Source organism: Amia ocellicauda, chromosome 2, assembly GCF_036373705.1.
Source record: "Amia ocellicauda isolate fAmiCal2 chromosome 2, fAmiCal2.hap1, whole genome shotgun sequence".
Classification (NCBI taxonomy): Eukaryota; Metazoa; Chordata; class Actinopteri; order Amiiformes; family Amiidae; genus Amia; species Amia ocellicauda.
Window position 1 is genome coordinate 1,382,501 of NC_089851.1, and position 23,117 is coordinate 1,405,617.

General features: G+C 48.2%; 1 protein-coding gene across 1 annotated transcript; it reads right to left on the reverse strand.

Moving 5' to 3' along the window:
- Positions 1 to 6,210: 6,210 nt before the first annotated feature.
- On the reverse strand, positions 6,211 to 23,117 carry naprt (nicotinate phosphoribosyltransferase). The gene is made up of 13 exons (XM_066716155.1): positions 22,842 to 23,117; positions 20,895 to 21,022; positions 18,215 to 18,297; positions 17,775 to 17,905; positions 17,534 to 17,649; positions 11,449 to 11,645; positions 11,168 to 11,308; positions 10,825 to 10,909; positions 10,565 to 10,645; positions 8,146 to 8,248; positions 7,858 to 8,015; positions 7,620 to 7,727; positions 6,211 to 7,398 (listed from the first exon to the last, which is right to left on the reverse strand). The coding sequence occupies exons 1-13, from the start codon at positions 23,086 to 23,088 to the stop codon at positions 7,309 to 7,311; spliced, it is 1,668 nt and encodes a 555-aa protein (XP_066572252.1). The 5' UTR covers positions 23,089 to 23,117; the 3' UTR covers positions 6,211 to 7,308.

A 23,117-nucleotide genomic window follows, 5' to 3' on the forward strand; every position in this document is an offset into this window, starting at 1 on the left:
TCTCTGTCAGTGTGTGTGTGTGTCTGTCTGTCTCTGTCAGTGTGTGTGTCTGTCTGTCTGTCTCTGTCAGTGTATGTGTGTGTGTGTGTGTGTCTGTCTGTCTGTCTCTGTCAGTGTGTGTGTGTGTCTGTCTGTCTGTCTCTGTCAGTGTGTGTGTCTGTCTGTCTGTCTCTGTCAGTGTGTGTGTGTGTGTGTGTCTGTCTGTCTGTCTCTGTGTGTGTGTCTGTCTGTGTCAGTGTGTGTGTGTCTGTCTGTCTGTCTCTGTGTCAGTGTGTGTGTGTGTGTCTGTCTGTCTGTCTGTCTCTGTGTCAGTGTGTGTCTGTCTGTCTGTCTCTGTGTGTCTGTCTGTCTGTCTGTCTCTGTGTCAGTGTGTGTGTGTCAGTGTGTGTGTGTGTCAGTCAGTGTGTGTGTGTCAGTGTGTGTGTCTGTCAGTCAGTGTGTGTGTGTGTCTGTCTGTCTCTGTGTGTGTGTGTGTCTGTCTGTCTCTGTGTGTGTGTGTGTCTGTCTGTCTCTGTGTCAGTCAGTGTGTGTGTGTGTGTGTCTGTGTCTGTCTGTCTGTGTCAGTGTGTGTGTCTGTCTGTGTCAGTGTGTGTCTGTCTGTCTGTCTGTCTGTCTGTCTGTGTCGGTGTGTGTCTGTCTGTGTCTTTGTGTCAGTGTGTGTGTCAGTGTGTGTGTGTGTGTGTCTGTCTGTCTGTCTCTGTGTCAGTGTGTGTGTGTGTGTGTCTCTGTGTCAGTGTGTGTGTGTGTGTGTGTGTGTGTGTGTCTGTCTGTCTCTGTCAGTGTGTGTGTGTGTGTCTGTCTGTCTGTCTCTGTCAGTGTGTGTGTGTGTGTCTATCTGTCTGTCTCTGTCAGTGTGTGTGTGTGTCTGTCTGTCTGTCTGTCTCTGTGTCAGAGTGTGTGTGTCTGTCTGTCTGTCTCTGTCAGTGTGTGTGTGTGTCTGTCTGTCTCTGTCAGTGTGTGTGTGTCTGTCTGTCTGTCTCTGTCAGTGTGTGTGTGTGTGTGTGTGTGTGTGTGTCTGTCTGTCTGTCTCTGTCAGTGTGTGTGTGTGTCTGTCTGTCTCTGTCAGTGTGTGTGTGTGTGTGTGTCTGTCTGTCTGTCTGTCTCTGTGTCAGAGTGTGTGTGTCTATCTGTCTGTCTCTGTCAGTGTGTGTGTGTGTCTGTCTGTCTCTGTCAGTGTGTGTGTCTGTCTGTCTGTCTCTGTCAGTGTATGTGTGTGTGTGTGTGTGTCTGTCTGTCTGTCTCTGTCAGTGTGTGTGTGTGTGTGTGTCTGTCTGTCTGTCTGTCTCTGTGTCAGAGTGTGTGTGTCTATCTGTCTGTCTCTGTCAGTGTGTGTGTCTGTCTGTCTGTCTCTGTCAGTGTGTGTGTGTGTCTGTCTGTCTCTGTCAGTGTGTGTGTGTCTGTCTGTCTGTCTCTGTCAGTGTGTGTGTGTGTGTGTGTGTGTGTCTGTCTGTCTGTCTCTGTCAGTGTGTGTGTGTGTCTGTCTGTCTCTGTCAGTGTGTGTGTGTGTGTGTGTGTGTCTGTCTGTCTGTCTCTGTCAGTGTGTGTGTGTGTGTGTGTGTGTGTGTGTGTCTGTCTGTCTGTCTCTGTCAGTGTGTGTGTCTGTCTGTCTGTCTCTGTCAGTGTGTGTGTCTGTCTGTCTGTCTCTGTCAGTGTATGTGTGTGTGTGTGTGTGTCTGTCTGTCTGTCTCTGTCAGTGTGTGTGTCTGTCTGTCTGTCTCTGTCAGTGTGTGTGTGTGTGTGTGTCTGTCTGTCTGTCTGTCTCTGTGTCAGAGTGTGTGTGTCTATCTGTCTGTCTCTGTCAGTGTGTGTGTGTGTCTGTCTGTCTCTGTCAGTGTGTGTGTCTGTCTGTCTGTCTCTGTCAGTGTATGTGTGTGTGTGTGTGTGTCTGTCTGTCTGTCTCTGTCAGTGTGTGTGTGTGTCTGTCTGTCTGTCTCTGTCAGTGTGTGTGTCTGTCTGTCTGTCTCTGTCAGTGTGTGTGTGTGTGTGTGTCTGTCTGTCTGTCTGTCTGTCTCTGTGTCAGAGTGTGTGTGTCTATCTGTCTGTCTCTGTCAGTGTGTGTGTCTGTCTGTCTGTCTCTGTCAGTGTATGTGTGTGTGTGTGTGTGTGTGTCTGTCTGTCTCTGTCAGTGTGTGTGTGCGTGTGTCTGTCTGTCTGTCTCTGTCAGTGTGTGTGTGTGTGTGTGTGTCTGTCTGTCTGTCTCTGTCAGTGTGTGTGTGTGTGTGTGTGTGTGTGTGTGTGTGTGTGTCTGTCTGTCTGTCTCTGTCAGTGTGTGTGTGTGTGTGTGTCTGTCTGTCTGTCTCTGTCAGTGTGTGTGTGTGTGTGTGTCTGTCTGTCTGTCTCTGTCAGTGTGTGTGTCTGTCTGTCTGTCTCTGTCAGTGTGTGTGTGTCTGTCTGTCTGTCTCTGTCAGTGTGTGTGTGTGTCTGTCTGTCTCTGTCAGTGTGTGTGTGTGTGTCTGTCTGTCTGTCTGTCTCTGTCAGTGTGTGTGTCTGTCTGTCTGTCTCTGTCAGTGTGTGTGTGTCTGTCTGTCTGTCTCTGTCAGTGTGTGTGTGTGTGTGTGTGTGTGTGTGTCTGTCTGTCTGTCTCTGTCAGTGTGTGTGTGTGTGTGTGTGTGTGTGTGTCTGTCTGTCTGTCTCTGTCAGTGTGTGTGTGTGCGCGCAAGATGCAGAACGAGAGAGAGAGAGGAAAATAACAGGCAGAGGCAGCAAAGTGCAGAGACGCGCAGACACACACGGGTTGCGGGTGAACTGCGCCACCTGCTGCCTAATGCCTAATAACTACTGCTGCACACGCACTGTGTATTTATACATATGTGCATGTGTACCTGTGCAGCGGTTGAGCTATCTGTACATATGTTTGTCTAAAATAGAATTTCCCTGCCAATGTTACAGGAGTTTGTCAGTGTGTAACTAGAAGTGTGTCAGTCAGGGAGTGTCAATGTGAGGGTGTGTCAGAGTTGGAGAGTGTAGTGTGTCAGTGTGGAGAGTGTCACTGGGAGTGTGTCAGTGTGGAGAGTGTCAGTGTGGAGAGTGTCACTGGGAGTGTGTCAGTGTGGAGAGTGTCACTGGGAGTGTGTCAGTGTGGAGAGTGTCAGTGTGGAGAGTGTCACTGGGAGTGTGTCAGTGTGGAGAGTGTCACTGGGAGTGTGTCAGTGGGAGTGTGTCAGTGTGGAGTGTGTCACTGGGAGTGTGTCACTGGGAGTGTGTCAGTGTGGAGAGTGTCACTGGGAGTGTGTCAGTGTGGAGAGTGTCAGTGTGGAGAGTGTCACTGGGAGTGTGTCAGTGTGGAGTGTGTCAGTGTGGAGAGTGTCACTGGGAGTGTGTCAGTGTGGAGTGTGTCACTGGGAGTGTGTCAGTGTGGAGAGTGTCAGTGTGGAGTGTGTCACTGGGAGTGTGTCAGTGTGGAGAGTGTCAGTGTGGAGTGTGTCAGTGTGGAGTGTGTCACTGGGAGTGTGTCAGTGTGGAGAGTGTCAGTGTGGAGAGTGTCACTGGGAGTGTGTCAGTGTGGAGAGTGTCACTGGGAGTGTGTCAGTGTGGAGAGTGTCAGTGTGGAGAGTGTCACTGGGAGTGTGTCAGTGTGGAGTGTGTCACTGGGAGTGTGTCAGTGTGGAGAGTGTCAGTGTGGAGAGTGTCACTGGGAGTGTGTCAGTGTGGAGAGTGTCAGTGTGGAGAGTGTCACTGGGAGTGTGTCAGTGTGGAGAGTGTCACTGGGAGTGTGTCAGTGTGGAGAGTGTCAGTGTGGAGAGTGTCACTGGGAGTGTGTCAGTGTGGAGAGTGTCAGTGTGGAGAGTGTCACTGGGAGTGTGTCAGTGTGGAGAGTGTCACTGGGAGTGTGTCAGTGTGGAGTGTGTCACTGGGAGTGTGTCAGTGTGGAGAGTGTCAGTGTGGAGTGTGTCACTGGGAGTGTGTCAGTGTGGAGAGTGTCAGTGTGGAGTGTGTCAGTGTGGAGTGTGTCACTGGGAGTGTGTCAGTGTGGAGAGTGTCAGTGTGGAGAGTGTCACTGGGAGTGTGTCAGTGTGGAGAGTGTCACTGGGAGTGTGTCAGTGTGGAGAGTGTCAGTGTGGAGAGTGTCACTGGGAGTGTGTCAGTGTGGAGTGTGTCACTGGGAGTGTGTCAGTGTGGAGAGTGTCAGTGTGGAGAGTGTCACTGGGAGTGTGTCAGTGTGGAGTGTGTCAGTGTGGAGAGTGTCACTGGGAGTGTGTCAGTGTGGAGTGTGTCACTGGGAGTGTGTCAGTGTGGAGAGTGTCAGTGTGGAGTGTGTCACTGGGAGTGTGTCAGTGTGGAGTGTGTCACTGGGAGTGTGTCAGTGTGGAGAGTGTCAGTGTGGAGAGTGTCAGTGTGGAGAGTGTCACTGGGAGTGTGTCAGTGTGGAGTGTGTCACTGGGAGTGTGTCAGTGTGGAGAGTGTCAGTGTGGAGTGTGTCACTGGGAGTGTGTCAGTGTGGAGAGTGTCACTGGGAGTGTGTCAGTGTGGAGAGTGTCAGTGTGGAGTGTGTCACTGGGAGTGTGTCAGTGTGGAGTGTGTCACTGGGAGTGTGTCAGTGTGGAGAGTGTCAGTGTGGAGAGTGTCACTGGGAGTGTGTCAGTGTGGAGAGTGTCAGTGTGGAGAGTGTCACTGGGAGTGTGTCAGTGTGGAGAGTGTCAGTGTGGAGAGTGTCACTGGGAGTGTGTCAGTGTGGAGAGTGTCAGAGGAAGGGAGGGGGACAGTTAAAGGCAGAGAAAGGGGTACGATGTTCCTGTAGAATTCTTGGCAATATTGATACAACTGACACGCTGATGGAACAGTTTGGAATGAATCCTTGAGATGGCGACGGGGGGTGGGGGAAAACACACGGGGCTGTAGGGGTCAGTGGGGTGCTGGGGAGGGGGTGGCTGGCTGCTGACATCATCGCCTTGCTATGCCTGATCCACTCCAGATGTGAGTGGGGCGTGAGCAGACACCCCGAGCCAACAGCCAATAACAGCCAGCTGCACTGCCCCCCGAGAGAGGGGCGCTGATGAGAGTGTGTGAGTGAGGCTGCCTGCTGTGGGCTGCGGACAGGCCTGGGGGCAGTTACAGAGCTACGCACTGAGTGGTCAGGATGTTCATATGCTCTCCTCTTGCTGGTCTGTTTTCCAACTTCCATTTTGTACATTTCAGATGCATATACAGGTACATTTATGTTTTCAGTCAGTTTATAATGATGTTCTACACACTTCTGAAGATGGTACACATATATTTCTTTAACATTAAAACCTTTATCCAACAAACAGAAAACCATCTCTTCCTGTTTATCCCGACTATGATGTCATCTTCATGCTGTACAACTCACGGAATGCTTGGCCTTTGTGAGGTCATCATGACATCAAGATTCTGATGTTCTAAAAGTGTATTGAAACTCAAGCCTGGCATTGAGACGACTGTTTCAGAGCTGTAAGGATGCAACTTTCACACTCTGTGAGTCTAGTGCTGGCCTTCGGCCTTCTCTCCATAGGGAATCACCAGCTGGGCACCAGCTTTGTCAAAGAGGGAGAGTTAAACAGTGTTATATATCATATAAAAGTACAGAATATAATCATCCCACTGAGAATTAATTGTATTGATAATTTATAACTTCGCAAAGCTATCATAATAACAATCTATTATAATAATTATCTTAATGGATAACTATCACAGTTTTAAAATGAAGGGCGTATTTCCTTTTTTGGTGGTAGGAGTGTAGGAGGATATGTGATTTTTCTGTTAGCCTCAAATTAGCAACTTTTAACAATGCTTAATGATACACTGCTCTGATTTACAAAATGATATTCTAATAGGAAATATTCCTTTAAAATATTTGTTTTTTTTTCAAAACTTGCCATTGCTTTGGTAGTGCAGTGTTTATAACGTATTCTATCTGCCCTAGAAACTGTTGAAAAGAATGACTGGTAGAATGTGTCTGTATGCGAGTTTAATGAAACAGTGCCGCGCTGTCCTCGTGCTGAGGGAGGGGAGCTTCTGTAGACGGCACCCGCACAAGGATAACAACAGAGAGCAAAGACAGGTTACATCTCTGCCGTGACTGGGGTTTGTACACAACTCCCCAGGCTGACGTACCGTCCCATTTTTATTATCAACTATTGCACTATTGTACCCTACAGCTGTTACTACCCACACCTGCACTTGTGTTTGCGCACACCTCAACACAACTCCACACAGGAGTGAACGGCAACAAAACACACACAGGGCCTGGGCCAGTGTACGAAATGAGTTTACTGTAAAAACACTTAAACAAGAGCAGCAGATCACAGCTGACACCCTGTAGGGCAGCGGGCGAGGTATTGAGCAGTCAGTGTGTGTGTGTCTGTCCGTGTGTGTGTGTCTATCAGTTTGAGAGATTGTGTGTGTGTGTGTGTCTATCAGTTTGAGAGATTGTGTGTGTGTGTGTGTGTGTGTGTCTATCAGTTTGAGAGATTGTGTGTGTGTGTGTGTCTATCAGTTTGAGAGATTGTGTGTGTGTGTGTGTGTGTGTGTCTATCAGTTTGAGAGATTGTGTGTGTGTGTGTGTGTGTCTATCAGTTTGAGAGATTGTGTGTGTGTGTGTGTCTATCAGTTTGAGAGATTGTGTGTGTGTGTGTGTGTGTGTCTATCAGTTTGAGAGATTGTGTGTGTGTGTGTGTCTATCAGTTTGAGAGATTGTGTGTGTGTGTGTGTGTGTGTGTCTATCAGTTTGAGAGATTGTGTGTGTGTGTGTGTGTGTGTCTATCAGTTTGAGAGATTGTGTGTGTGTGTGTGTGTGTGTGTCTATCAGTTTGAGAGATTGTGTGTGTGTGTGTGTCTATCAGTTTGAGAGATTGTGTGTGTGTGTGTGTGTGTGTGTCTATCAGTTTGAGAGATTGTGTGTGTGTGTGTGTGTCTATCAGTTTGAGAGATTGTGTGTGTGTGTGTCTATCAGTTTGAGAGATTGTGTGTGTGTGTGTGTGTGTGTCTATCAGTTTGAGAGATTGTGTGTGTGTGTGTGTGTCTATCAGTTTGAGAGATTGTGTGTGTGTGTGTGTGTGTGTGTGTCTATCAGTTTGAGAGATTGTGTGTGTGTGTGTGTGTGTGTCTATCAGTTTGAGAGATTGTGTGTGTGTGTGTGTGTGTCTATCAGTTTGAGAGATTGTGTGTGTGTGTGTGTCTATCAGTTTGAGAGATTGTGTGTGTGTGTGTGTGTGTGTGTGTCTATCAGTTTGAGAGATTGTGTGTGTGTGTGTGTGTGTGTGTGTGTCTATCAGTTTGAGAGATTGTGTGTGTGTGTGTGTCTATCAGTTTGAGAGATTGTGTGTGTGTGTGTGTGTGTGTGTGTATCTATCAGGATGGTAGTGAGTCAGTGTGTCCAGCAGTGCTGTTGCAGGATGTGCACTCTGTGATCAGAGCATGGAGTCTCTCAGACACGGCCACCTGTGAGAGAGAGAGAGAGAGAGTGAGAGTGAGAGAGGGGGATCAGACATATTCAGACTTACTGCATATTCCACAACCCTCTGCCCCTCTCTCCCCCACTCAATCCATCCCCCTCTTCATCTCTCCCTCTCCCTCTCCCTCCCTCTCCCTAATCCCTCCCTCCGTCTCTGCACATGGGCAAACTACACCCTCCCTTCCTCTCCACACCCTCCCCCTCTCACAGTGTAAGTGTCCGGTGCGCTCAGCTGGGTGTGTCTGGGGTGCAGGGCGTTCACAGAGACCTGCACTCGCTCCCGCAGTTGCGCCACGGTGGGCAGCGGCTGGGTCACCTGACACAGATAGAGAGAGGGGGAGAGAAGGGGGTGTGCAAGTCTGAGTAGGATGGATTTTTCGAGACTTGGAGACAAAAACACTGACACGAAGACACAGAGAGAGGCCCCCGTCCCTCGGCTCCCTCACCTGTCCCTGTGTGAAGCAGTCCTGCAGGAGCTCCTCCACCCTAGTGGGTGTGACGGTCAGGACCCCCTGCCCCCCCCCCAGAGGATGGCACCGCAGCCCTAGCCCGGACTGGGGGGGTCCCTCGCCCCACAAGCACAGCAGGTCCACGAATGGGTGCCCTAAGCACAGAAGGGGCAGAAGGCTTGGTTACTGAGTGAAACACAGGGCTAGAGTCTGTACAGTCAGTGCAGTATCGCAGTGCAGTAGAGTGAAGTACAGTGCAGTACAGCAGCTCAGCACAGCACTCACCCTCAGGGCTGTACAGTCGGTAGACGCTCTTCCTGCCAGGCAGGGTGCTCTTCTCAGGATCCTCACTGAGCTTCATCCTGGGTCGTCCGCTCACCTCCACCAGCTGCGGCGAGAGAGAGAAAGAAAGAAAAGAGTAGTTTCCACATAGGGCGGGGCCAGACAGTGTGGGGCAAGGAGACGGACAGTGCGTGTGGGGCACTGGGGCGGATAGTGTGTGTGGGGCACTGGGGTTGGCAGTGTGTGTGGGGCACTGGGGCGGACGACGACACATTGTGCGTGTGGGGCACTGGGGCAGTCAGTGCGTGTGGGGCACTGGGGTTCACAGTGCGTGTGGGGCACTGGGGCGGACAGTGGGTATGGGGCACTGGGGCGGACAGTGCATGTGGGGCACTGGGGCGGACAGTGCGTGTGGGGCACTGGGGCGGACAGTGCGTGTGGGGCACTGGGGAGGATGACAGTGCGTGTGGGGCACTGGGGCGTGCAGTGAGTATGGGGTACTGGGGTTGGCAGTGCGTGTGGGGCACTGGGGCGGACAGTGCGTGAGGGGCATTGAGGCAGACAGTGTGTATGGGGCACTGGGGCAGACATTGCGTGTGGGGCATTGAGGCAGACAGTGTGTATGGGGCACTGGGGTAGACAGTGCATGTGGGGCATGGAGACGGACAGTGCGTGTGGGGCAAGGAGACGGACAGTGCGTGTGGGGCACTGGGGCGGACAGTGCGTGTGGGGCACTGGGGCGGACAGTGTGTGTGGGGCACTGGGGCGGATGACACACAGTGCGAGTGGGGCACTGGGGCGGATGACACACAGTGCGTGTGGGGCACTGGGGCGTACAGTGCGTGTGGGTAACTGGGGTGGAGAGTTCGTGTGGGGCACTGGGGTTGGCAGTGCGAGTGGGCACTGGGGCGGATGACACAGTGCGTATGGGGCACTGGGGTGGACAGTGCGTGTGGGGCACTGGGGCGGATGACACACAGTGCGTGTGGGGCCCTGGGGCGGATGACACACAGTGCGTGTGGGGCACTGGGGCGTACAGTGCGTGTGGGTAACTGGGGTGGAGAGTTCGTGTGGGGCACTGGGGTTGGCAGTGCGAGTGGGCACTGGGGTGGATGACACAGTGCGTGTGGGGCACTGGGGCGGACAGTGCGTATGGGGCATTGGGGTTGGCAGTGTCTATGGGGCACTGGGGTGGACAGTGCGTGTGGGGCACTGGGGCGGACAGTGCGTATGGGGCATTGGGGTTGGCAGTGTCTATGGGGCACTGGGGTGGACAGTGCGTGTGGGGCACTGGGGCGCACAGTGCGTGAGGGGCACTGGGGCGTAAAGTGCTTGTGGGGTACTGGGGCGGATGACACAGTGCATGTGGGGCAAGGAGACGGACAGTGCGTGTGGGGCACTGGGGCGGATAGTGTGTGTGGGGCACTGGGGTTGGCAGTGTGTGTGGGGCACTGGGGCGGACGACGACATATAGTGCGTGTGGGGCACTGGGTCGTACAGTGTGTATGGGGCACTGGGTCGTACAGTGCGTATGGGGCACTGGGGTTGACAGTGTGTAAGGGGCACTTGGGTTGACAGTGCGTGTGGGGCACTGGGGTTGACAGTGTGTAAGGGGCACTTGGGTTGACAGTGCGTGTGGGGCACTGGGGCAGACAGTGTGTAAGGGGCACTTGGGTTGACAGTGCGTGTGGGGCACTGGGGCGGACAGTGCATGTGGGGCACTGGGGCGGACAGTGTGTGTGGGGCACTTGGGTTGACAGTGCGTGTGGGGCACTTGGGTTGACAGTGCGTGTGGGGCACTGGGGCGGACAGTGCGTGTGGGGCACTGTGGCGGACGGTGCGTGTGGGTAACTGGGGTGGAGAGTGCGTGTGGGGCACTGGGGTTGGCAGGGCAAGTGGGCACTGGGGCTGATGACACACAGTGCGTGTGGGGCACTGGGGCGGACGACGACACACAGTGCGTGTGGGGCACTGGGGCAGACAGTGTGTAAGGGGCACTTGGGTTGACAGTGCGTATGGGGCACTGGGGTGGACAGTGTGTGAGGGGCATTGGGGTTGGCAGTGTGTAAGGGGCACTGGGGTGGACAGTGCGTGTGGGGCACTGGGGCGTAAAGTGCCTGTGGGGTACTGGGGCGGATGATACAGTGCATGTGGGGCAAGGAGACGGAGAGTGCGTGTGGGTCACTGAGGCAGATGAGTGCGTGTGGGTCACTGAGGCAGATGAGTGCGTGTGGGGTACTGAGGCATAAAGTGCGTGTGGGGAACTGGGGCGGATGACACACAGTGTGTGTGGGGCACTGGGGTGGACAGTGAGTGTGGGGCAGTGGGGTGGACAGTGAGTGTGGGGCAGTGGGGTGGACAGTGCGTGTGGGGCACTGGGGCGGGACAGAGAGGGCATGAGTGAGGCACGGGGGGGCAGTACCTTGTATACACATCCCAGAGAAGGTTGGAGGGTGCAGGTGACCAGGTGAGTCCCCACCCCAACTACATCAATCTCATTTTCCTGAGAGAGAGAGGGAGAGAGGGATATGGAGAGAAAGAGGGAGAGATTGAGGAATAATTGTAATTTCAACTGTGGTTCACTTCTGAAAAAAAACATTGTCCGTGTATCCCTTCCTCCCTCTCCAACACTCAGTCCCTCCCGCGCTCAGTCTGTCCCCTGGCCACCCCTCCCTGTCTCACTGTGTGGCTCAGTTGTCTCAAGTTGTCCTCTGTGATGTTGTTTGTTCCGACAATGCTGAGGGAGAGTAGGGATGGCACAGCAAACCTGCAGGGGGGAAAGGGAGGCACAGGCTGGATTCAGAGCACGGTCGCACTGTCAGTCTGTCCCACTGCCTGTGTCGGTCTGTCTCACTGTCTGTCTCAGTCTGTCCCACTGTCTATGTCAGTATGATAGTGTCTGTGTGTGTGTCTCTGGTGCTCACAGACACAGTACAAGTACTGTAATTATTGCTACTATTTATTACCAAAACTATTATTAGCATTACTGCTACTGTCATTACTGTTATTATTATTATATACACACTCCTCACTGCAGACTCTGAAGACACGGCGCACTTCCACCGACTGCCTGCAGATGTCGCCGCTGTCCAGACGCACTCCCAGCGGCCGGTAGTGCAGCTCACATAGGGCCAGTGCCACGGCACAGAAATTCACCAGCCCACTGCTGCGAAGAGAGACACGGCGGGGCTGTGAATGAGGGGAGAGGGAGCAGGAGAACGAGGTGTCCAAGCCATTCGTAAACTGTTCCCAAAATCTGGATTTTCATCCTCGGATCTCCTCTGTCCCCCCATTCTCTCTCTGTACCTGTGTACGCTGTAGGTGTCTATGACAGCCAGGAACTGATCTGGAAATGCCACGGCATAGGACAGGAAAGCAGCCAGCTCCCCCAGCCACGCCTGCCCAGGCTCCACCCCCAGCACCACACAGATACGCCCCCGCCAGGCCAGGCTCAGGGTCACCAGGTCAACGGGGTCCCTGCCCCCCCTGGCCGGAGATAGGGTCTGCACAGGGAGAAGGGGAGCGAGAGATTGGATAAGGGCGTCTGCCAAGAAATAAAAATAATGATAATAATCATAATAACAAGTCAACTAATCGTTATAGAAGGAGAAAAGGAAAGAATGCACAAACCAAGAGAGGAGAGGAGAGGAGACTGTACAATGCACTAGTTAGAGCTCATCTGGATACTGTGGACAGTTCTGGGCTCCACACTTAAAGAAAGATATCGCTGCTCTAGAGGCAGTTCAGAGGAGAGCAACCAGACTTATTCCAGGTCTGAAGGGAATGTCCTACTGAGAGACTGAGGACCTGAACCTTCTCACCCTGGAACAGAGGAGACTACGTGGGGACTTGATTCAAGTCTTCAAAATCACGAAAGGCATCGACCACATCAAACCAGAGGAGCTTTTCCAGATCAGCAGGGACACGCACCCGGGGACACAAATGGAAATTGGGCTTCAAGGCATTCGAGACAGAAAACAGGAGACACTTCTTCACACAGAGAGGCGTCACAATCTGAACAAACTCCCCAGCGATGTGGCTGAAGAGACAATTTGGGAACATTCAAAAACAGACTGGATAGGATCCTTGGATCACTTAGTGGACACCAAACGAGCACGATGGGGCGAATGGGCTGCTCTCCATTGGACACTGTCTTATGTTCTTATACACATTCTGTAGGAATCAAAGGAGAGGAATGGCAAATACTGCTTCGATTCGAATTTCAATTGTATTATCCCAACCCTGACCAATCAGAAGTCTGGAAGGAAAAGAGATTAGATTTATTAAAACAGAAAGTTAGAACTACCAATTTGGAGTGGTACAATTGGGAGTGGAACAACCTGGGAGAAGAAACCAAGGAGACGAAATCCAGGAAGACTGAACGGAACCAGAACTTCTCCACCAAAAACCTGAAAGCTTTGCAACCGTCCTCCAGTCGACACAGTCTGCCAGCCCTCACTTCTATCGAACGTCTGCATAACCGAATCTCAGTAAACCACACAGGTAGTATATTAGTGTACTAGTCAAGAATTAGGTAAACCACAATGACATCAACCCTAGTTGTGTATGGGATCTGAATTGTAGGAACGGGCAGCGTAATCATAAGACTGGTTTGTTATTTTACCTGTTTTGTGCCTCGAGTCAAAACTTGAGTATTGGACAGATCTTCTCTCACTCTTAAAATTATCCACCCTGCTTGTCTCTGTCTTATCTTTGCAAATACATGTTGTCTATTTAATTTTTAATAAACCTATATCTGTATAAAACGAAACAGCCTCAAGGTTAATTCATGCAGATCAACCTCACCGCTGATCTGAGCTCATATTAGTAAAGTATTGTGGTAACTTGCGTTTCAACCTGGTCTCGTTTTCAGAGGATTTGACTGCTGTGGGTTGTATGTGTGGGGGTCACTAGATAACAGGACTTCATTCAGTAATTATTATTTATTCTGATATCAATACCAGATAAAATGAAAACTCCAGTTTAAAGTCCAAGGCCAATCGCAAGTACGTACTAATAAAACAATGACTGCAATGATAAATTAAAACAATCTGTCCATTGCAACATTTTGGCTGCATCTTATTAGATCAGCATCCTTTCATTTCATTAAACTATTTACAGTGTACACGTTTTGATACACAACTGAAGAATCGCAACTGATCTAGCTCGTCTGCCTGTCCTCTGATCGGCTCAGCGAGTTTCTAACGATCCCTGGAATTCAATCATGAAACTCCAGAAAAACTGTTCATGCAAATCTAGGACTAGTTAAAGTCCATTAATGTGCATTTCATAAGCCATTACTGTTAATGTACTGTTAATACTGTTATTGTTGATTTCCTGGCTGGCAGTGTTAAAATAATTGTTAGATTTTTGTCAAAAAAGGTTATTAATTTGGAGACAAGTGTGTGAAGAAAAATAACAAATAAAATTGAAAATTGAACCGAATCGAAAATGTGTGGAATCGTTACACCCCTATGAGCAAACAATTGAAGAGCTTCGTGACAAAACATGATAATGAAGCCAATTCCACACATAATTCAAGATCTTGCTCTAGATATACTCCTAGAGGTACCCTTTTCACTTAGTATACACAGTTTAATCTAAAACAAGTTATGTCTTGTAATCCCAATGCTAAAAACTGCTTTTTCCCCCCAAAATGCGACATTTGACATTCCCGATTTATATGAAAACGCCCATGGGAATGCCCATAGACTACAATGGGGAAAACAGAAGGACGGTCTATATCTCCAAATCCCACAAAGGAATCCTAAAATCCTGAATAGGCTTTCTTTAAAAAACCTCATATAAAACATAAAAGTGGAATGACAGCTGATTTCCATGGAATGACGGGCCTGGAATGCTGAAAACACACTAAAAACATAATAGGATGTTTTCACACACAGAGACACACACACATTGATTTACAAAGGAGGTCTCACAAATGAAATACTTGTATGGTTTGTTGAAAGGCAAGCTCCATGATACCACTTGCATTTACAACAAAGAACCATGCCCTTTCTCATTTGATTAGCTCATTTACTTTCAAAACTAAACCAACCTTATCTACTGCAGAAAAATGCACAATACTTCACATTTGATTTTATAAAATGTATTGCTTTAATATTGAAATGCAATAAAATAGAAATTGCTTATTGAATGTCAATTACGATTAAGAAATGGATTAACAATATAATTTTCTGAAGTATGCAAAGCAAAAAAATTGTTAATCAGTTAATTATCATAAGGCTGATGTCTTTATTGCTGTTAATTGCTTCATAATATTCTTTATTATTAATATTTCTATGCAGACATTTTTTTAAGGGTTATTTACAATTGTTTCAAGATATCACATTATTTTACATACAGTTGCCCATTTACACAGTTTATTTTTTCAGATAAGGTTGAACTTGCACTGTTTTCAGTGCGTTTTCGATATTCCAGGCCCGTCATTCCATGGAAATCAGCTGTCATTCCACTTGTTTTATATGAGGTTATTTTAAAGAAATCGCATTCAGGATTCCTGTGTGGGATTTGGAGACATAGCCGGCCTTCAGTTTTCCACATTGTAGTCTATGGGCATTCCGTTTTGTCATTTGTTTTAGTCAGTCCGCAATAAACTAGCCCTCAGCGGCCGGGCTGTGACGGCTCCACTCAGTGTCGCGGGTCCAGCTGCCCCAGGAAGACACTGACACACAAGTCCAACCGCATCTGGACCCTCGGCACTCTGGGACTCAGTGTTTAAACTGGAGGCTGAAATACCGCTAACATTACAGTGCAATACACTCTGGGCTGAAATGTGTTTACGATATCAACACAGTCTTATAGTATAAGTTATACCAGATATTCAAAAGCAGAAACCGGGACACATTGAAACAATATAGAAAACAAATTACATCACTTAAAATTTCACCTAGTTTATTTAGTTTAGCAGCGCATCGTAGATAACCGTGTTGCTTCTCCATGTATCATGATCCGATTAACACTGACGATATAGCTTAATTTAAGTATCCAGATATTCGCCCTTATTATGTATCTGTGGGAGAATGAATTGTGTTGCATTATTGAATACAGTGCGCTGGGTTTAAATCTGTCCGTGTAGACACTACATATCTATATCATGAAATACACAGTATGACAGTCACAGACAGTTTCTTAAGCAAAACTCATATGTGTATATAAATACGACAACAACACTGGGATCCGTAACTTACTGACAAGTTTTCACAAATTCAGTGTCAGCGTGTTTTCTCTGTAAATCTGCAGCTTTATCAATGTGCAAAATAAAAATCACATCAATAACATGGCGGGGCGTCAGCTTTTACTGCAATGGGACTCATTTAACAAACACCTTTGACACCGTAATGATGGATCAGTTGTATTAATCGCTCAGTTTTGTGAGGTTGTGGTTTGTATTTCTGCAGTCGGTAAAGCCTCTATATTTAATTATATCAATTTTGTGGAAAAACTGATATGCATTGCTCAGGCTTTCTAAAACACAGATTATATATCATAACATGTTACTGTTTTGAAAGTAAAGAGCTCAGGTTGCTAATACCTTCAGGAATGATCTGGTGAATATAACTCTTATGCCAGCCAGAACAACTGAACTTGTGTTTTATAATTGCTGTTATTAAACAGAAAACAAAAAGAGAAGATTTTTAGTTAAATACTAATGCAAAGGCTTTCAAATATAATTTTCACTGTAGAAATCACAAAGATTTCCCCTTTTTATGTACATAAGAACACTTTTAAAAGTATCGGTATTGGTATTGGGATACTAGCCTTGGTATTACTTGGTATCGGATCGAAAAGAAAATCAGTGGTATCGCCCATCCCTAGAATGCAGACGCGCTGCGTCATGACGTCACAGTACTGACCAGACCAGTGTGGGACCAGGCTGCGTCCCAAATCGCACACTCGCTCCCTACACCCTTCGACTAGTGTACACTTTGCGTGACGTTGTGCTGACGTCACAGAGTGTGCACTCGAGTGAGGAGGGTGCAGGTGAAGATAAAAGCGCACAATGGGACTCACTTCAGTGTCAGCATTCAGCGCCTTTGTCTGAAAAAGTACCTACGCAGTCTTTTCTTGTATTTGTATGTAATTAAAATAGTAATAATAATAATTTTGAAATACACTGTTCGTTAATCACCTCCTAGTTGTATAGGATACTACTTCAGTAATTAATTAAATTATAGTTTCCAAAACATGTTTTGGTTTAACTTTCTAATCATATATTTAAATCATGATTATATAATCATTTTATTGTATCTATCTACGTATTATTTCCTTGATACATAATTTAACAATTTCTACAACTGTCTAGCTAACATTACATGTATATGCACCGCCGCTGCTCTATTTTCCCAGTTGACGCGTCTCCGCCTTTAGCGCACAGAGTTCTGGATTCAGCGCTAAACTCTCCGCATCAGCGCGCTTCTGTTCACTGCGCTGAAGGGCTTTGAAGCGCAAACGGCTGACTGGGCTCCTCGCTCGCTCCTGAGGGACAGACAGCGCTTAAGATGCCACCGGAGCCCTTCCGCCCCGCAAGGGAAGGGGACGAGGGACGAGTGTGCGATCTGGGACGCAGCCATAGAAACTGCGCTGCTGAAACCAGTCCGGCACTGGCGGAGGTGCAGCTGAGCCCCAGTGGAAACACCCCGGCCCGGCCACGCTGAGCTGCAGATAAACGTGGCCAGTGGAAACGGGGTATAACAATACAGTTATATCAACATTTCTATGTGTTCTAGGTAAGTTGGTATTGTGATTTAATTTATATGTATTTATTTAAATATCACCTACAGCCATTTAGAACTAGTAATAATAACACACATTTTTAAATCAACAGAACTGTTACTTTATTGTTACACATCTCTGCACGCTGGGCATGACTGAGGAAAAAAATATGTATATACATATATATAGTGTTAGTGTTTGCTTGGAGATCATGTGACAAGGCTTTGATGAAAGTAACTATGTAACTTGTACTCCAAGTACTTTTTAAATGAGTTACTTTTAACTTTTACTAGAGTAGTTTTTTATACCAGTACTTTTACTCCTACTTGAGTAGGATTTTTCAGTACTCTTTCCACCTCTAGATCCTTTTGGATCACTTTGTTAATAATGGAAACCATACGAGCATGATGGGTCGAATGACCTCCTCTCGTTTGGACACTTTCTTATGTTCTTATGAGAGCTGAGGGGAAGGGAAGAGAAGGTAAGAGAAGAAAGAGGAGAGGAGAGCAGAGGATAGCAGAGGAGAGGCAGCAGGAGAGGAGAGAGGAGAGGAGAGGAGGGGAGAGGCAGCAGAGGACAGCAGAGCAGAGGAGCGGAGAGGACAGCAGAGGAGAGCAGAGAAGAGAGCAGTGGAGAGCAGAAAGGGGGCACTCACGCGGGGCTGCACCTGCTCCAGAGAGCTGAAGGAGGTGACGAAGGAGTGCGCCATAGTGCCTGACACAGGGATACCAAACACACAGCCGGCCAGAACATTGCTGGACACGTCAAACCCTGAGGAGAGGAGGGAAGAGGGGGAGTCACATTACAGTACATCATCATCACTCGGCCTTCTCTCCCTCTCGTCTTCTCATTCTCTCCCTCCTGCACCCCGCCCGCCCGCCTCCCTCCGCCCTCACCCCCAATGTGAGAGTATCTGGAGGCCGTCAGTCCACCGTCAGGCCCCTGTGCTCGGCGCAGCCCCAGCTCCAACAGTCGCAGCCTCGGCCCCGCAGCCAGACGAAACCTCGCTGCGTTACTGCACACCAGGCTGACAGACAGACAGACACTGTTACTGCACACCAGGCTGACAGACACAAAGGCACAGGCAGACAGAGAGATAGGGACAACATAGCTGAACACCAAGCTGGCAGGCAGAGACAGAGACACAGGGAGACAGACAGGCAGAGACAGAGACACAGGGAGACAAACAGATAGAGACAGGGACAGATACACAGAGAGACAGACAGAGAGACAGATACAGAGAGACAAAGAGTCAGACAGGCAGAGACAGATACACAGAGAGATAGACAGGCAGAGACAGGCAGATAGGCTGGCAGGATCCCAGCAGCAGACTCACCTTGCGTAGTTCACCAGGCACAGCAGGCTGGTCTCCAGGAGCTGCACCACTGCCAACGGACCAGACACCTGCACCAGGGGCACCTGCAACATATACACACACAGTCACACACAGTCTCAACACACCTGTACTACACACTGCAAGACACACACCTGCAACACACATACAGTGCATCCGGAAAGTATTCACAGCGCTTCACTTTTTCCACATTTTGTTACAGCCTTATTCCAAAATGGATTAAATTCATTATTTTCCTCAAAATTCTACAAACAATACCCCATAATGACAACGTGAAAGAAGTTTGTTTGAAATCTTTGCAAATAAAAATAAATAAAAAAGCACATGACATAAGTATTCACAGCTTTTGTCATGACACTCAGAATTGAGCTCAGGTGCATCCTGTTTCCACTGATCATCCTTGAGATGTTTCTACAACTTGATTGGAGTCCACCTGTGGTAAATTCAGTTGATTGGACATGATTTGGAAAGGCACACACCTGTCTATATAAGGTCCCACAGTTAACAGTGCATGTCAGAGCACAAACCAAGCCATGAAGTCTAAGGAATTGTCTGTAGACCTCCGAGACAGGATTGTATACCCCAAAATAACATAAATAACAGATCATTAGTAGTAGTAATAATGCACACAAATTGTCGAGCAATGAGTAAGATGAAGTAACTGCCCCCACAGTCCCCTCGCTGCCCCCCAGGCGGTTTTCAAATAAATAACGAGCTTTATTGGCATGACACGTTTGCACAGGCATTGCTTAAGCAATTACAGATCAAGTAAAAAATAAAATAAATACAATAAAGTAATAAAAGGGTTAAATAGTAAAAAATAAATCCTCTGATCCCTTCTCCTCCCCCTCCCTCTCTCTGACCACCCTCTTCATTGCTCCCTCCCTCTCTCACCCTGGCAAAGACCGTCTGTCTATATAAGGTCCCACAGTTAACAGTGCATGTCAGAGCACAAACCAAGCCATGAAGTCTAAGGAATTGTCTGTAGACCTCCGAGACAGGATTGTATCGAGGCACAGCCAGAGCCCAGACTTGAACCCGATTGAACATCTCTGGAGATCTGAAAATGGCTGTGCACCGACGCTCCCCATCCAACCTGATGGAGCTTGAGAGGTCCTGCAAAGAAGAATGGGAGAAACTGCCAAAAATAGGTGTGCCAAGCTTGTAGCATCATACTCAAAAAGACTTGAGGCTGTAATTGGTGCCAAAGGTGCTTCAACAAAGTATTGAGCAAAGGCTGTGAATACTTATGTGCTTTTTTTTATTTTTAATACATTTGCAAAGATTTCAAACAAACTTCTTTCACGTTGTCATTATGGGGTTTGTTTGTAGAATCTTGAGGAAAATAATGAATTTAATCCATTTTGGAATAAGGCTGTAACATATCAAAATGTGGAAAAAGTGAAGCGCTGTGAATACTTTCTGAATGCACTGTACATCTCTACTACACACTGCAACACACACACCTCTACCAGGGCACCTGTGTGACTGCGTGTGTGTTGCAGGTTTCCCTGTTGCAGGTATGTGTGTTGTACAGGAGTGTGTGACTGTGTGTTGCAGTGTGCAGTAAAGGAGTGTGTGTCACACACTCCTGTACTACACACTGTACCAGTTAGAGAGAAGGTCACGCTCTCCCCAGTTCCCCCGTCCCAGTCCCTGCCTCCACCCCTCTCTCTCTCTGGGAAAGATCTCCTGCCACGACACGTCCATGCAGCTCCAGAGTGAAGGAACAGCACCACCCAGTGATCAACACACGCAAAACATGTCTCTCTGTCTCATTCAAATTGAGCTTCATTGTCATGGCCTCTTGCCTATTGCCAAGGCACACGTGATTCAGGTAATACATTAAAAACAACAAACCTAAGTATTATATATTTATAAATAAATACACCTACATTTTTCCAGTTTGTATTGAAATATATGCAGTTCAATATCTCAATGTACTATGAAATTAAAGCATAGAACAAATATACAACTGAACATAAAAAATAAATCATGGAATCGTTTTAACAAAATGTAACCCCTTAAGCTGACAAACCCCTCTGGTACCAAATCCGTTGTGTTGTGTTGTTTGCCAAGTGTTTGGTATCCCATGAATACAGTGTAACTGTTTCTGCACAGGAGCTGAGCGTAACACTGCCAAATGGGTGTGTGTAAGAGGGTGTTGTAACACAATAACTCTGAAATGTACATTATTTTTCAGTTTTTGGTAACCTAAACTTAATTTTTTTAACCTTTGGTAGTTTACCACTTACCTTTATACCATTTCAGGTTATTCACTAAATGAAAACTGGAAAAATGTGGGTGTTCTACAACTTTTGACTGGTAGTGTAAGTATACCCCAAAATAACATAAATAACAGATCATTAGTAGTAGTAATAATGCACACAAATTGTCGAGCAATGAGTAAGATGAAGTAACTGCCCCCACAGTCCCCTCGCTGCCCCCCAGGCGGTTTTCAAATAAATAACGAGCTTTATTGGCATGACACGTTTGCACAGGCATTGCTTAAGCAATTACAGATCAAGTAAAAAATAAAATAAATACAATAAAGTAATAAAAGGGTTAAATAGTAAAAAATAAATAAAATAAATCCTCTGATCCCTTCTCCTCCCCCTCCCTCTCTCTGACCACCCTCTTCATTGCTCCCTCCCTCTCTCACCCTGGCGAAGACCGTCTGCCCCTCGGGGACGGAGCGCAGGGTGACCTGGCTGCAGTCCAGGCTGCGCAGGTAGCAGAAGAAGGCAGGGTCTGTGCAGCCAGGAAGCACGGAGCGCAGGTACTGCACATCTGCAGACACAGACACAGCGGGATCAGGGCACAATGCAATGGGGTGCCGAGAGGCACTGGGCACGGGACGGGACAGACACAGAACAGGGAAGCACAGATACCGACACAGCACACACTTTCTCAATTCAATTAAAAAAACTTTATTGATGGGACTCACTGAACTCAGGAACAGGGCGATGGGAAAGACGTCTCAAATTCAAATTCAAAATTTGCTTTATTGGCACAACAAGGTGATGAACAGCAAGTCTGTCCATGTGTCTGTAAACAAGGTCACTGTCAACCCATCAAACCTGAGACCCAGAAGAACAGGGTCTGATCAGAACCAGTTTTTTCCAGCAATTTGGGCTCGATACATCGTACAGGCCCCCCTTATATTAAACATTATGTGCGCCTTAATTTCACCCCGGTTTGACCATATATGAGCAGCTGTCAGGCAGAAACAGAGCTTCCACTCATCACAGGACAGACATGTGGGCCTGTTATCTCTCTCAGCTGTCTGGTCTGCATAAAAGTGCCTGGACTTTGTAACTTCTCCAAGACAGTTGCTGAGATCGCCTCTCGAACACCTCTTCCGTGAATCAGTTCCATTTGATTGACCACACATCTCTCTCTGGATGGTTTTCGACTCTTCATAAGGAGTTGACAAAGCATTGACAGATACAGGTCTCTCTGTTTGATGTCAATTCTTTCTGGCAGTATGATAGTCAGGAAAGGGTTAATCCACAGGTGACAAGAACAGAGTTCAGAAAGTCAGAAGGGGGGGCGAACGAAAAGTGATAGAAAAGGAGAGGGTGGGAGATTGGAAAAGGGAAAGGGGGAAAAGAGGGAAGGAAGGAGAGGGAGAATGTGTGAGAGGGTGTGGGGGGGCAATGACAATGTGTGGGACACTTGGACACCTGTAAAATCAGTTTTTTTATCCTTTTATTTTGCTCTTGTATTAATTTTGTTCTCTTTACTGTGTCTGTAAATGCTTTGGCAACACTTGTAATGTAAACTTGTATTGCCAATAAAGCCCAATTTGAATGCGTTTGTGTGTGTGAGAGAGAGAGAGAGAGAGAGAGAGAGAGAGCGAGCGCATTTCTGAGGCACGGCCCCAGTCAGCAGTGTCAGCAGCCTGTATGAGCTGTGAATCAGTGCGAGTTCTTCAGGGTCATAAATGCTGCTCCTGGAGCCACAGCGATGCATCAGTGATGTCAGAGACCGCCGGGCTCCGATTCCTTATTGAGACACTGGGCTGGCACCGGGTTTCTGGGACGTGTCAGACTCAAAGTTGACACTCACCCGTCCATCCTACATTTCCCCCCCGTCTTACATTTACTGCAGTGTGTGTCTGAATGTGTGTGTGTGTGTTGCGTGTCTGAATGTGTGTATGAGTGTCAGAGTCCATGTGTCTGAATGTGTGTGTGTGTGTGAGAGAGAGAGAGAGAGAGAGAATGCTAGGAAGTCTCAAGTTCAAGGGATTCTGAAGAAACTGGTTAACATGACCTCTGACCCCTACAGACCCGGTCATGCATGCCATGATGTGCCTGATCACAATCTGTACAGATACCCTCACTGCACTGTATACTACTCCACCATTACTCCCACTATCCTGACATTTGTACAGGCATCTGTGAGATTATAAAAACCATTATGAATAGTATTCAAACATCCTAATCTCATGAACAGTTGTGTTGCATATTATATATAAACATGCAATATTAATAATAAGTAGACATCTGCCAAGTCCATGATCTGTCCCATGACGAGCGCTGCTCAGGAGTGCTGTGGCGGCAGCAGGGCACGGTCCACATGCAGGAGCGCTGTGCCAGTCCCTTACCTTCCTCGCTGAAGCTGAAGTGTTTGAGGAAGAGCAGGCAGTCGTGCAGCCCCGCGAACAGCGAGAAGCCGCCGCCGAACGGGTTGTCGCGGAAGAACAGCTCGAAGGCGGCCGGCTCGTCGTGCCGCCCGGACCGCCAGTAGGCGTAGGCCATAGTGAAGTGGTACAGGTCGGTGAGCAGCGGCGGGACCCGCTGGCGCACGGAGCGCTCCATGGCCGCGCACGCCTCGCTCTCCGGCGCCGCCATCTTCAGGCAGGGGCCGAGGTCCCTCCAGC